The following is a 16,798-nucleotide window of genomic DNA, read 5'->3' on the forward strand; positions in this document are numbered from 1 at the left end:
TGCATGACCATTCACGCCCAAGAGCTTTGGTTTATAACAGGCATTTGGTCAATGTTGCATCTCATAGAATTCGAGGCATCCCAAAATAACAGCAACATCACTTAAAACCATGCGGTTTATCTCCTTAGAAGCCTCCTTAGGTTTGAGGAGGGATCCTAATTTATTTTTCCCTTCCCAACTCGTTTTCGAATTCTGTTTGCGTATTTCGCAGGGTTCAGGTGGCCACCTGCAAAGAATATTTTCCTTATTACATTACAGACAACTTTTGAAGGAGGCAGAGTGGCACCAATCATTACTCAGGTGTTATTGTCCAGGGGTTTCCCGACGTACTGTAGTTTCTCTTATTTCTCACTGGTTGTCCGTGTTCGATAGCTCCATCTCAAGCACGTCACGGGCCTTGCTGGTATTCAGATGGATCAGGCGCCAACTTTTTTGTACAATGTGGATTTAAATAATAACATTTGCAATTGGTTTCCTTTGATTGGTTCGCAATTAGTCCATTGCAGCTTTTCACTTTTTGAAGGCTCATTTATCAATTTTCATGCCACAATCGCTCGAACCTGTATTGTCAGCGAGGCTCCTCGATTTAATCAGTTCTGAAATTTTAAGAGTTTAAGCTAAATTTTTTGGATTTTATATGGAATGGAGTCATGGACCATAAACTGGGGCAATAAAAGACTCGAAGTGTTGCAGGAGATTGCTGAGAGGGTGGACAGAGTCACCAACAAGGCAGTTATGGAGAGAACAAGGAACTTGGAAGTAATGAATACCATCAAGAGAAGAGAGTACTCAAGCTTATATTAATTATATGCATAAGGAGCGAAAGCAAACATCACCTTTTAAAGGTTGTTATCTGAAAAAAAGTTTAAGACCATCAGGAAGAACGTGGTTCTAAAAAACTACTAACGAACTATTTAAAGCAGCCGTGAATAAAGTCATCATATCCAGGATGATCACCAATATTCGGAACGAATAGGCACTTGAAGAAGAGTTTATCTTAGGCTTTCTGTTGGTCATATATATTATTATAACACTGGAATAGCTGTGCTTCTTCTACAAGTTATTGGCGGATTTACTCTATTTGGACAAATGTAATAAGCAAAATATTCCTTGCAACCTGGACCGTGTGAGGTGCGCAAACAGAGGGACAAAATAGAGGACGAGTTTCGAAAGGATACTGTATGAGAAAAGAGAAATTAGGAACCCTCCTATACTCAAAGGAGGAGATAAACCTCATGGTTTTAAGATACGTTGTTGGGGATCCTTCCAATTCTATAAGATTAGAAATTTCCTTAAAATTGGCCTGAAGGCAAATAATCTCTCTATCATATAGGTTCTGTTGCTTTTGTTCGACCAGTATGTATTTTTGTTATATCGCAGTCTCTTTAAATCTTTGCCATAACGTTCCTATAGTGCTCTTGTTAGAATTTATAGCTTCTGGGACGCCGCGGATTATCATACAACAGCTTGTGTATCACGATAAATATGTTACCTTTGCATATTGACTATTGTAACGATACAATGGCAAGGCCACCAATGCCACCTTTTCTTCGTTATTCCGGGATGACCCAGCACGACATGTCTGGAGATGCATGGAAGGTTAGCGAATCTTCCGGACCGTGTTTTGCCGAGTATATAACGAGCCGCGTCACCTCTGCGAAGCAGCTGACAGTTCAGTTCGGCATATTGGCGCGATATTTAAATCGGACTTAAATATTAGTAAATAAATACGGTGTAAATAAATATTTCTAGTAGTCGTGTGATTGTGCTTAGTAGTGTAAGTGTGTTAATAAATCAGTTGCCTATTTTTGTGCATTGAGTATTTTAAGTTTCACTTTAGTGTATGGTAAAAACCCTACACTATGTCACGCGCATAATTAAAACAAATTATCTTCTTACACTGGCAGCAAAAATTCTATTGAATACACTTTTCAGTTTATTAAATACGCATTAAAGCATTTAAAGAATTTATTTAATATTAACTAGAATACCTTAATTAATATGATGAATGTGTAAGGTGTGTTCAAAGGAATAATAAAAAAAACAATAGATAATAAAAATAATTTATCTTGGAAACAACTTTTTTGTCAGAAAATAAAACGGGTTTTTTAATTGTCTCCTAGTCCATTTTGATGTGTGGATTAAGTTAAAGTAAGAAAAATCAAATACTTTCACAATCATTCATTTATTTTCTTATTATCTAATCATTTCAGAAAATAATCTAATAACAACAGATTCCATTTCTAGAAAAATCACCCAAATAATACAAATTATCTCTTTGAAATCTGAGCCGGAAAAACTGTATTTATTAAACTTTAAATTTAAAAAAATCATTCATCTGTTCATTTTTTACAGTAATTTAATAGTTGTATTTATTACATATACTTCATGTTAATATATATTTATGTATGTATTATATCTAACTAAACAATTTTTTTTGTTAGAAACTGGTATGCATACGGATGTGTATAGTAAAAGTAATTTTTAATAGAGAATAACTTTTTTTCATTCGCATCAAAAAATGTATCCAAATAATATTTTTAAACTCACAAAAAATGTTCCTTCCTTTGTGTTTTGGAAATCCTAAATTTTAAAATTAGGTTTCTCAGTACTATAAACCTTAATACCGCAGCGTTAATTTCTGTGATAGTTATCTCCATTATCTTATCTCCAAATTGAAATATTTTGCTAAATAAATAGTGAAGCTTATATGAATCTTGAAGCAACGCGTGTTAAGAAAAGATGAGTCTGGTTGTGATGCGCCCAGTGCTATTACGTATGACTTAATAAGTGAATTTAAATTTTTCAATATTGTGTAATATTTGATTTTCTAGATGGAGTTTTGCGTATTATGGGCAGGTGTAGGAGGTTTTTTCGAAAATGGTGTCGGCGGTGTAAGTGTAGGTGTGGCGGCGATGGAGAAAATGTAACATTTAAACGGTCAGTACTAAAAACTGAAAATCCGAAAATTACGATTTTATGACATGCCACTTATATGGATTTTTCATATATATCATTAATAATCTACCAGTTAAATATTTTAACGCATAATTAAAGATTCTATCAGGGGAAAAAAGTCCAGATATTAGAATTCATTGTAGGATTAATATTTCAAAAATTGCCTGATTATGAATCTAAAAGTATAATTATTTGATAAAAGATGGCGCAGCATAAAAGTATTAATTTTTTTCTAGTGGTATGGAAATTTTGCAGTCAGAGTTAAGATGCAAAAATGAAATTTTTGAAAAACCTTTTTGGATATAGGGTCGGTATCTCTCGTATTAGTTTCACTATAAATACCACACCCACCTTCATGCTAATTTATTCAGTCGGTGGTCATTCCTTTCCATCTTTTATTTTTATACTACTGCCTAAATCGTCTTTAAATTATATTTTTCTGACATTTGGATAACAATATATAATGTTAATAATCCCCTCTGATATTTGTTTATGAGATGGGTTGGGCTCCTTGAGATGTCTTATCATGTTTAATACTAGTAACATATTTTTCACCGTTATTGGATTTAGGGTAAATAAAAAGCTCTTCGATGATCAACAATTATATTTCATCGACGTTTTGATCTCTATGAGCTCATCCTCAAAGCTCTACAAAGGTTTCAAATCAAATCTATAATTATTATCGACTAGATAACAATTCGATAAAATGGGAAACAATACAACACCCATAAAATAGATTACCTGCATTTGAAATCATGAACTGATGTATTAGTTATTATTAGCGGTGTATAATGTTTTTACAGTCGCGTCGCTGGGCAAACTTAATAACTTTAAAAACTTTATAAACAAAGGAGGTAACTTCCTATCAGTATAATTTTTTAAGTAAAAAAAAAGAATAATTTAGTGTTTGTTTTGTAGCCATTTACAGGGACCAGCAATAATATAGTTAGAAAAAAACGTACGGAGTGTTATTGATTTTTTTTACATTTAATGATATGTATTAAAATACGAATGGCTTAAGTTGCCACAACCTGTTTTTTATTTAGGTGCTTACGATGCTTTTTCTCCCTCTGTTAATAAGCTCTTTAGTGTGTTTTAATTTAGTTTGTTAGATGTTTTATTTTTTTCATTACATTACTTTTTCTACGGCGTCCTTTGGGAAGTTTACTATTTGGTTATTTATTTACTCGAGTGCCATAGTTTCCGAAACTTGCAGGTCGTTTTCAATAGATTCTGTGAATTCAGAAAGATCTTCTCGCGTTGTCTATTTTCTTAGATTCTTTCTTGTTATTGGTTCCTTGTTGGCTCTTTCTCTCCTAATATTTAATACCACTTTTCCTCTAACAGCTCAATGGTGACTACCCTTCTGACATCTTATCAAGCACACTGATATCCTGTATTATTGCTTTTCTACACGAACAAAGATATCCACCTTGTACTAGTAGGTGTTCTAAAAAAAGTATTCCTAATATAGAGGTTATGTTCCAGTATGAATCGCAGGAGTCGTTCGCCTTTACTTCTTGTATCCAGTCTATGCCAGCCTATGGCTATTTCCTCCTCGTCTTTTTATACTATTCTACTTTTGCATTGAAGCCACCCACTTTCACTTCATAGTGAGCTTTTGGGTGATTTAATTCGCTTGTAATATCTTCATAGACAACATCATCATCAACGCCCATATAGTAAAATAGATGTCCCGATTTCAGTGTAACCTGACCTTCGCCTGTTTTTTTATTTCGTAAGAATACTTCTTAAGAATCCCCGGGGATTCTAAAGGATTCTTAAGGGATTCTTATTCTTCTTATTAATTCTTTTGGAAGAGTGGCTTCGACCTATCGGTCATCTTTAGTGCTGTAAAATTACATACCAAACTTGGAGGAAGATATTTTTAGTTATGACAGTGACAGTTTTAGTTATAGTATTACCATTATGTTTTATAATAAACTTGTTTAAAAAAAAAGGATTATAATTAACTACTCAAATGAAGTTTCAATGGGACTACTTATTTTCATTGGACAACGTGCTTAAACAACAGCAAGAACATGTAGAAAATTTAACACATTATGTTTAGAGTTACAATCAATGAATAAGAAAAGATTATTTATACTACAAAATATTTGGTTAGTTATAAGTAAAAGTAACAAAAAAAAAGTATTATTATAGTAACTCTTTAATATGACTACCATTATTCTCTGAACATTTATAAAATAGTTTTCCGGTGGATACATTCATCGGTCTTCTAATTTCGTTTTCATCTAGCTCTGCAAAACAAGTAATAACTCTCTCTTTCGTAGCACTTCTTTACTGTTTACTGGTGTTGCGTACACCCTTTTCTTTATATTACTCCACAAATAAAAATCAAGGGGTGTCAGATCTGGCGATATCGCCGGTCAATCCCATGCCCCATACGCCTAAACCATCTATCATCAAATATGTCGTACAGTTCTCTTGTTACACTGTCTCCACAGTAAGAGACAACTAGGAAAATCTTGGATTGGCAGATTTTCCAAAAAATTAGTTACAACATTTCTTAAAATTTTTAAAAATTTGGCAGAATCTAGTTTTTTTTTATAATAAATTAAAAATTTTACTTGACTATCTTTTAAAAGGCAAAATACATTGAAACTAAATTTTTCTTGAAAACTTATTTCTTTTATCGCGTGTGTTTAAATTGGCCCAAAAATTATTATTTCTTCTATTAAAATCCCCTCCCTGGAAAATTTTGCTTCGTCGGTCCATATTATTTTTCATAGAAAGTCACCGTCTTCATCAATATGGATCAAAATGTTTTCACACAATTCTACCCTTCTCTGATAACTTGTATGGATGCATTTTATAATTGGCTAATATTTTTTTATTTGAATAATAAGATAAATCTAAATAATTCTTAGCACTTCTAATTAAAGCTTGTAAATATGCAGTAAAATATGCCAATACATTCATAATATTATATTGTTCGTTGATATCTGGCTTTGATTTATTTAATTCAGGTTTTAATTTAGAGCTATAACTAACAAAATTATTTTGTGACCTTTCACCGATTAGTTGATGGTAGATCTGGATATATTTCCTTAAATTTTTTACATTGTCTTGCAATTATTTGATCACATTGTCCATAGAAAATAAATAGCCTCATCAAAATCTCATCTGAATAATTGATATCATATCTTCCATTTTAGACTTTTTAATTAAGTTGAACATGGAACCCAATGTTATTATTTTAACTTAATATGGTACTGTCATTTACTCCTATTAAACGATCGTGACATTTTCAAAAATGTTTAAAATTATAATATTTCATAAAAATAAGAATTTATTTCTAAAACGCGGCTACTTAGGTATAAAATTATGTTATATTATATTAAAGATATTTTGACTGTTCATTTGACTTTTCGCCATTTTAGTCAATTTTCTACGACTCTGTATAATGCTGATTAAATCAGGCTATTGGAATTTAATCAAGATGGTTTCTTAAAGTGATTTTTAAAATTTGAGCTTTTTAGAAACTTAAATAACTCAGAAATAAACAATTAGTTATCCCTTGGTTTTTAATCAAAAACACGCAAAATTAATTTTTTTCGCGAAAACCGCTTGAGATACGTACAGAGTTAAAAGTATGGTTGTTAGAAAAAGACAAAAAAAATCTCGTACTTGTAATATGTAACCATAATCTGGTTGGGCATCTTATATTTATTTTATTTATATAGTCCAGCAGATACAAAAACAAGCATAATTACAGAACAGCTAAGACTCGACAAAAAATGAGAACTATTCAAAAAGAAATTAAAGCCTCATCATTACCTATTATAATTTTACCTGTAAAATTACAGATTATTATTGTAGATTTGGCAAAAATCTCAAAAAGAATTCATGACGAGCTGTTGCTAGATCAAAAGTGTGAACTTTGTGTAGAGTTTTATCTTGGAACTACATCTTTATCTTCTCACCAAGCTTCACACAATCAGTGTGATCATTTAGTTACTTTGTACAAAAATATTAAAAAAGAGCACTGTCTTACGTACGTCTAATGACTTTTATATAAAAAATTTCTTGTAGGATATCCTGAAAAGATCCCTTCAGAATACTGCCCAAGTAATTTAAAATAGAGAAATGTTAACATGCTCCATACATTTTTTAAAATTGGCACATGATGCATACTCTAAGATTGTATGAATGTGAACTAGAACAATTTTATTGTACTTATATCCTTAAAACTTTTATCAAGTCTTACTATAATCCATATATTAATAAGTTTTGAGCATTGTAGTAATTATAGTCTCATTATGCCTGGTAAACCAAAGTTTTTCATCGAAAACCGTGTTGTGTATATTCATCCAAATCAACCTGATTAGCCCTTATGAGGCAATATTTTGAGCTATTCCATGTGAATTGCCGCTATTGCAGTGAGCTCAGTCATCGATTATCCCTGATAGCTTAATCGGATATATGCCAGGATAGAAAAGTAAACACAACAAAGCCCTTCAACGGTGGTAGTCGATTGCATTAAATTAAATTGCGCCTCTATAAAAAGAATACCCGGCCGACTTAAAAATCCGATCAGTTTCAATCCGGATTCTAGATCAATCGGTCCCTGCCGTTTGAATTGAAAATGGATTCCGTGCACTATCAGTTTGGGGTTGTTATTGCTTATATCTATGATTTTTTGTAAGACTATAATAAATTATTAATGTTTTACCAAATTTAATAATTTATTTTCTTTCAGGCGAAAATGGTTGCCTCAACCTTTACGTAAACTCTCACAAGGCAAGGTTGATAAATCTCAAAGTCCTGTAGATACCAGACCGCCATTAAAGAAAACTGGATCTGACAAAAGAATTAAGGTTAGTATTTATAAGTAAGAATCCTTGCATAAATCTTATTTGTTTAAAGCTAAATTTCCAGGATTCACGAAAATTACTCCGTCAATATACTGCAAAACATGTTATCTTGCATGCAACATGTTTGCATCTCCGGGGAATGATGTGAGTTTCCCGAGAATCCGTTGTTTACTTAAACATTGTTGTTTATTTACTTAGGATTTCATAAATTTCAAGTTTGATATAATATTTATTAGCATCAGCCTTGGTGGTTTTCTCGTTAAATAATTATCTTATTGAATAAATTTGTTTTATTTGCTTTAGCAACAATTGATAAAATAAAATAGAGAGAGACTTTAATTTAATTACAAATTTTATTAAACAAAGTGAATTGATCTAAATAGATATTTGGTATAATATTTTCGTGTCATTATTACTAATGTGATTATTATTAGTTTTAAATTTTAGTCATGAGGATTTTTAATTTTTTTTCTGGTAATTGATACTGCATACTTATGATTAGTAGATACAATAAAATATATGTAACAAATTGTGATATATCAGAATTATGATATACTTTTAGAGAGCATATCTTTTTAAATTAATCTTAGGACTCAAATCAATTTTAGCATTCTAAAGCATTTCACTTTTCGGTTAGGTCTATCAAACTAAAATTTAATTTTACTTTACATAATTATAATCTTGACAGATGAGAGTTCATAGTAGTCGAAAAAAAAAAGTTTATTATGCCGTAAGATTGGTAAAAAAACTCAATTGTTTCGCATTCTAGCGCACTTCACTCTTTGAGAATCTCTAGGATTTAATTAGTTATATTTTTCTAGTAATTATCCCGTTTACATACAAAATAGGTCAATTTCTAGCGATCGTCAATGAATCTTGGGACTCAAATGAATTTTATAGACCAAAAATGGTTAAAAAGTAAATTTTTTGTCATTCTATCGCTTTTCATTTTTCCAGGTCAATCTCCAGATTTGCATTAAAATTATATCTCTCTTAAACGTATGTGGTTTACAGACGAGATGGACTAATTCCTTGTGATCGTTAATGAGTCTTGGCACTCAAATAGACTTATATGTCCAAAAATGAGTAAAACGTTCAATTTTTCGAATTCTAGCGCGATTTATTTTTGGATAACTTTCAAGATCAAAGTAAAATTATATTATTTCTTTGCAATTATAATTTTTATAGAGGATAGAGATAATCTTTTAGCAACCGTTAATGAATCTCTTTGGTAACATATAAGATCGCTTAATTATAAGTCTTCTAATCTCTACAAACGATAGAGGTAATTTTTTAGTGATCCTGAAGGAATCTTGAGACTCAAATGGGTTTCATATCCTAAAAATGGGTAAATTGTCCTATTTTTCGTATTCTATGCCTTTCACTCTTGGGTAGCGTACAAGATCGAACTAAAATTATATTATTCTGGCGTAATTATAAATTTTACCGACGATAGAGGTAATTTTTTAGTGATCGTCAATGAATCATTATCGACACAATACCTAGAAAAAATAAATTTGTGGGCTGGCATATTAGGGAATCACATTGTTGGCCCTCTCTTTTTAGATCAAAGTCTAACAGGGGAACTTTACTTAAACATGTTGAAAAAGGCGGTAGAACCACTGATCCTTGAGATTATTGAAGACAATCCTTAAGAATTTAAGTTGGATACAGTTTTTCAACAAGATGGAGCATCGCCTGACTTTAGCAGAAATGTTATAGAATATTTGACTACCTTAATCGGTGGATTGATCGTCGAGGGCTTACCGAATGGCTAGCCAGATCACCCGATCTTACACCTCTGGACTTTTTTTTATTTTCTGAAAGTCTACGTCATCCAGCCAGAATCTATCTTCGATCTTCATCACAAAACAATTGATGCCTGTCGCAATATTGATGTTGCCACTTTTCAAAATATTCATGAAGAGTTCTCCAATAGATTATTTTACTGTCTTAAAGTTAATGGTGCACATTTTCAACATCTTTTGCAGTGAAATAGTTACATTTTTGTGTTATGACGATGTATTGCATGACCCTTCTTTTTATTTTATTTAATTTTTCAAAATGGCGTCCCGCCGCCATTTTTAAGTTTTGCAAAATGTGCTGGGAACCAAAAAGTAGTATTTAAGTTGCTTATGATGTGTGCCAAATTTCAAATTTTTATATAATCGCATTCAAAAGATAAGAGGGGAGGAGAGACAGTTGATTAAGAACATCACTGTATATTGTAATAGTTGCCTTTGATTTCAGGATTCGACTAAAATTATATCCTTTATAGGCGGGAAAGATAATTTTATTGACGATCGTCACAGAACCTTGGGACTTGGGTAAAAAGTTAATTTTTATCCGAAATATATAGCTTGACAATTATAAATAGTTAATAATAATAGCTATAAAAAATATTTATAGCCCATACTAAACTTGACAGATGACCTAAAAAATAAGAAGATCAAGGATGAGTTAAAAGTGCAAACATGACTTGGGGGGTACAACTTGGACATTAGGTCGATTATCACTATTATCCTATAAGTTATGCGAATATATATTTGACTTTGACTTTGACTGTAATGTATTTAATAAAGAACATATTGACTTTCTTTATTAATTACATTGCAGCAGTAAAGAGACAGCAGTCACATATTTTAATTAGATATACCGTATAGAAACTTAATTTTGGTCTACTAACAATTGCAAAATTAACTCTTAAAGCTGGCATTTCCAACCACGCTTGAGTTTTTAAAATCTCAGTCGTAAGGCTTAAATTTGGGCCACCCTGAAAATTTTAAAGTAAAAAAAAAATATAATGATTTAATATTTTATAATGCAAGTACCTAATTGGTAACACCTTGTTTTAGGTAACGAAACATAGCAAATCACCATTTACATTAAAAAAATAAGATGGATAAAGTGCTTATTATTTCATTGCGGTTGAGTCCACGATTGAGATTCTGCTATAACATTATTTACAATAAAAAAAATTGCATCTCAAATGCATGTTTATGTATTATAAAGTTTAAGGTTTATTTCTTTTTCAATGTTCTATAAAAGCAAACTCATATTATATAGATTTATTTTTTGATTTAAAAATTAGTTAATGATGTATTAAGTTGGTAACGAATAGATACTAATTTATCGGCGCCAAGCAACTGTAGAGTCTTCCTCAATTTGATTCGTAACCAAATATACATTTCAAATTAAATAAACAAAATCTTTAATAACAGGGAATCCCCAACTAAGGATGAAATGGATTTTCGTCATTTTCGATTACGTCGAAAGGCATTTTATTAAAAGGCGATTCGTAAAATTCACTTATTCCAGTTATTTAAACAATGAACTGATATCACTACTTAATATAACTTTCAAATATTTGGTTAAATTTCGTAGATAACTTTCTAAATCCCCCTTGATAAGTTTATTAGAGTGTTTTAGTTGCAAATATTTAAAAAAACAATTCAAATATTTTTTTTAAATATTGCTATAGATAATAATAAGATATTTTGGCCGGATAAATTGTAGGTAAAGAAAAATGTAGAATATTTGACTTTAATTACTATATAAAGTACATTACAATGAGACTTAGTGAGTAAGTGAATGGCATCAAATATATTACATTAAAAAAATAGAGCCAAGGAAAAATATTAAACACAAGAGCTTTTAACTTAAATGCAACTTAACTTATCAAAAGTTTTAGCTTCAAAACAAGGTATCATCCCCTAAAAGTTATTCTGTCTGAGGCACACGTTGGAGCACGTTTTCGGAAAGCTGAACAGAGCAATTTTCCTGAAGCTGGTGGAAATTTGAAATCCTATATAAGCATGTATAGGATTTCAAAAAAAGTCCGAGAGATTTTTTTTTAAATCGACTCTCCGGATTTTGCTTCTTACAGGCACTCCTATACTAAAAATTCCAATTTCTCAACTTCTGTTGTAGGGATTTTACTGTTTTTTTTTAGAAGAGCCTAAAAGGGTCTCCAAAGAATCCCAAGCGCCAATAATTGCCTAAATTTGACTCTTAGGAACTGAGAGTCATATATTTATTGTTATATAAGTGATACATGATTTGTTTCTTATAAGCACTGCTAACAAAAGTCCAATTTTTCGAATCCTATAGTAGGGATCTTACTGTATTTTCAAGAGAACCTAAATGGATCTTCACATAATCCCAGAAGCCAGTAAATGCCTATTTTTTTTAGAAAAAGCTCATTATAAAACATTTATTTCTGTCATAAAAAATAACTTTACGAATGATTGAGTTATACTGTTTGAAAGGTTTCTCTTTCAGCTTCAAAACGAGGTATCACGCATGAAAATCGGTAATAGACAGGCTGAGTTACGCCTGAAAGTATGCATCCCCGTGAATAACTTTCTATCTGAGGCACACGAGCACGTTTTCGAAAAACTGACTAAAGCGATTTTTCTGAAACTGGTCGAAATTGAAATCCTATATGGGCATGAGGTCTGAAAGGTTTTTTTTTTTGAAATCGGCTCTCCGGATTTTGCGAATTATAGGTACTCCTGTAGTAAAGATGCCAATTTTTTTACTGCTATTGTAGAAATGTTATAATTTTTTTCAGCAGAGCATTAAAAGGCCTCCAAAGAATCCCAAGAGCCAATAATTGCCTAATTTTGACTATTAGTAATCGACGTTTTTGCTATTCTGTAATTTTGAAATTATTCGTTTCTTACAAGCACTCCTGTACTAAAAACTCCAATTTTTTGACTCCCATTGAAGAGATATTCCTGTTTTTTTTTAGCAGAGCCTTAAAGCGCCTCCTAAAAGCCAACCCAATACTCTTACATGGGTAGCATCGCATTTTGAGCTCCCAAATTAGAGGTCAACCTAATCAAAAGCCTTTGAAAAGTAAATTTGTACACTTGGCTTCATGGTAATCAGTATATCATTTTGAAAACTCCCAAATAGTTGATTTATCGTACTAATTACTAATTCATTATAAATCTTCATCAGCTCTTTCATAAAAAAACACGGGTGGTACAAGTCTTGTTAACAAATAAAGTAATTCCTCGAAATTAATTCTAGAAGAGCACGAGCCCATAATTGCCTATCTGCTCAATTTTTATGAATTATGGGCCATTTTAATGCCAATTTAAATTTGATATTAATTTGTTAATTAAGGTGATTTAAACACTAAGAATTTTTTTCAAATACTGGCAGCTTCTGTTATGAGTCTTCATAGTATTCTCTTCGCCTAAGGTGACGTCACCCCAACCATTTTTATTTAAAAACCTATTAAAGGTACCACATTTTTATCTATATCTTATCTAGTGAAAATATCTTTTCATTTAGTTAAAAAGACGTTAAGGATTTCTCCGACGACCTCACTATAAAACATTTATTCTTTAACGTAATTTGTATCAGACATTGGTATAAAAGGTTTTATGCTAATATAAGTCGTATGCATTATAATGATAATAAACCAATAATTGAAATCACACTTTCATTTGCATTTCCTTTATACGCATATTAAAATGGCAATCTTATCTTAATTAGGCAGCCAGTTTAATTAAAACCCAAACAAACCTCCAGACGTGCGAGATAAACCGAGCCAAGCTGACCAGAGTTTTCCCCAATATTTTTATCTCTGTTTAGTTAAGTTTATCTTCGAACTTGATTCGGTCAGTTGTACTCTGCAGTATTATGCGGAACTTTGCTTTAGTAACTTGACTTAAAGGATGCAACTGTGTTAAATCCAAGTGACTTAAGAATTTTTTTACCATGGAACGTCATACGATGTGTCGGATAACTACTTTTCGTAGAATAGTTCGGAAATCAATGAAAACATTTTCTAAACTGAATCATACATTTAGAAAGCACGTAAGTCTATTAAACCTTTTTTTAAATAGATGTTTCCTAGTTATCGTAATAAAACTTTTTAAAGGAGTTCTAAAACACTTACTGGCCAATTTACAATTTCAGACATTTTACGATGCCAGCCTAATATAAATATTTTATGTATATAACAGATGCAATCAATGTTGTTTACGCAAAATGTAAAACTTATGCTTATGATTTTTCTAGTCATAAATGTCTTAAAAAGATTTAGTCCTGTAAATAAATATTAAATTGGAATTTTTCATTATGAAAAAAAAATTGTAAATAGAGATCGCACTTGGGGTCTGAATGTGCCATAATATTGTGATGAATAACTTATGGTATAATAATTTAAAAGTTTTAAATCTTTTATCGCAGATATAAATATGGATATTAATATTGGATGGAAATAGTTTCTTATATCCATCAAGATCAATATAAATAATTCGTTTTTAAAATGTTTGTTTTTGTATTTTAAGAGAAGGGTCTTGTTTAAACTCTAAATTTATAGGAGGTGTGAATAAAGTTGAATATTTGAAAATGTTGAAATGTATAAAACAAAATGTTGAACTAAAATAATTTTAGTAATTTTTCTTTTATTTAATCAAGGGTTACTCTATCATGTTTAATACTTGGTAGATTGACGAGTATCATTAAATAAATAATAAATGTAAAATGCATGTTACTTTAAAAGTTGGATTTTTCTAAAAATTCAACCTATTTCTGAAATTTATTTATTTAGTCATTTATCAACGGATAGTAAGCCCAATACATAATAATAAAATATAAAAATAAAAGGAAATTAACCTAACCTAACACCTATCATTTTATAGCAATACTCACACAAAAGTATAAAAGTTAAAATAATCTAAACAACAACATTTGGCAAAAGATAATAGTAGAGATAGGATTAGTTAAGTAGCTTTTAAGCCAATTGTAAAAAGATCCACTGAAGCCAAACTAACATAATTTACTTAATAAAAAACCATGATTTACTCAATAAAAGGCTTTTGAGAAATCTTCAAAAGCCTGTATAACAAAATCAACAAAATTGAGGACATTTAGCTTAGTGGACCTTCTTGCCATAAAGCCACATTGTGTGTTGCCACTTGTTAATCGGTGGTAAGAAAACGAGCAAAATAATCATATATTGTATAAGCAAGTTTATACAAGCTTTTCGAACAGCTTGGGACCAACACTGAGGATGCTTATTGACCTATAAATCTGAACCTGAGCATTATTGCATGATTTTAGAAATTTTCGATTTTAAACAAGAGTATCAATATTATAACGCTACATTTTTAAAAATAATAGGTGATGTTCAAATTATTCATTTACGTGAGTTCGACTTATACTATACATATCAGAAAAATAGCTAGCAAACAGATTGGACAATTTCATCACGTGAAGAGTCTCTAAGATTCCCATAAAAGACCTCACTTGCTTGAGTGTTTTAGTGATTGCTCAGTGAAAACATAATAACCAAAACACTGTTTTTTTACAATTTGAGTCTGCTAACAATTTTGCAACCATATACTTCTTATGAGCTATCTTTTCTGAGAGTATTAATTCTTTTAGTTCAATTATATTGAGCCAGTTGCATTAGATATATGATTGACTTGAAAAAGATTATGCAATGAGCACAAACTTGCCAAAATATGGATAGATTGCACCTCATTTGGTATTGCTGAGTTAGCAACAGCTGATCTAAATTGTTCATAAGTCCATTCACTGTGAGGAAGATTAAAATCACACATAATAAATAACTGGCATTTAGGGAAGAAGTATACAGAACCAATAATACTTCTTTACATCTTATTTCCAGATCCTATACATACAAACAAAGACTTTATTTCCTCGCTTCACCTTAATAAGTGGTTATTTAGGCTCTTGGCACAAGGACATTACCCCAAGAATATATACTGGTTACAATTGACCTATCCTTTTTTAAAATATTATAATCATATAAATAGAGCATATTCTCACTGTAATCATTAGTCAATCAAATTATCTGATATTGAGAGGTATACAATAGGTTCTACAACAACAAATAAAGCTTAATGCGCAAACTTCTCATATTCTGGAAATAAATGCAAAATGTATATTTTGGATTTAAGATAATTTTTTGAACCTTTTTTATAGATAAATTTGGGCACCCCTCCGACATAGCTGATCAGTAAATTATTTTCTCCTTTACGCTGCCTTTATTTTAATGTACTTTTTAAGTTATTTAAGTCAGTTTTTTGCAGTGGAGATGCGTTCCTATGTAAACTTGAGAAGACTTAGATTCTTTTTGCTTGTTATTACACAGAGCACATCATTAGACCTATTTAACTTCACACTATATGATGTTATGAATTTATGTCCTGTGGGCAAAACTAATGACAAGCAGTCAGTCAAGTTAATGGTAAAAATTTGTAATAAGTTCCCAATGTTTCCCATTTTTAATATGTCATTTGTATTTTCCCCTGATTTGTAGCATTTTGAATTTTTAAAACCTGACTTCATGAAAAATGGGACCAGCAGCTTTTCGTCAGCTTTGGAAATTTATCCAGGCTTTCTAGCCTTCTGAGTAAATTGAGAAAAACGTTTCTAGAGATATATCATCAAAAGTGGATTACAAAAATATCATTACTGTAGTCTATGCATTCACAATTTTTAATATACTAATTTGCTTTCAATGTTTTTGATCAAAGGTGAATAAGGTATTTTCGTTAATATTGAAGTTTTAAAATTTTGTGATGAGGATACATTCCTTTCAGATTTTAATGTTTCTAAATAGATATCAGTGAACTATATTCTTTTCGAGATTTTAAGCTATGCTCAGAGGTCAAAAGTGATTTTTATTGACACTCCTATTTTCACTATAATCTAGTCAATATTATGTTAAATCGTCTTAAATCGTAGTATGTAAGTCCATATAATCAATGATTATCATATTTATTTAAATATTCTTAGATAGTGCAATATTCATTGTAAATATTTCTATTTAATATTGGTTTAGGTTTTTTCTGATTAGCTAATACATTTTATTGCGTGTTCAAAGTTCTGTAAAAAAATAATCCTTACATAAGTATAGATATAAATTGATCTGAATTTTACAATGTAGAGAATAAATTGAATTTAAAAAGCCATCAATACTAAACATTTTAAAAAGAACATTTCTTTGAAAT

General features: G+C 30.7%; 1 protein-coding gene across 7 annotated transcripts in view; it reads left to right on the top strand.

Annotated features, from left to right (window-relative positions):
* Positions 1-16,798, top strand: part of LOC126739256 (triple functional domain protein) — a 288,570-nt gene that overhangs the window by 236,327 nt on the left and 35,445 nt on the right. For all 7 annotated transcript variants that reach the window (XM_050444845.1, XM_050444840.1, XM_050444841.1 and 4 more), the window contains one exon: positions 7,682-7,799. In XM_050444845.1, coding sequence (XP_050300802.1) covers positions 7,682-7,799 — 118 coding nt within the window. The remainder of the gene's footprint in view (positions 1-7,681; positions 7,800-16,798) is intronic.

This window comes from Anthonomus grandis, chromosome 8 (assembly GCF_022605725.1).
Source record: "Anthonomus grandis grandis chromosome 8, icAntGran1.3, whole genome shotgun sequence".
Taxonomy (NCBI): Eukaryota; Metazoa; Arthropoda; class Insecta; order Coleoptera; family Curculionidae; genus Anthonomus; species Anthonomus grandis.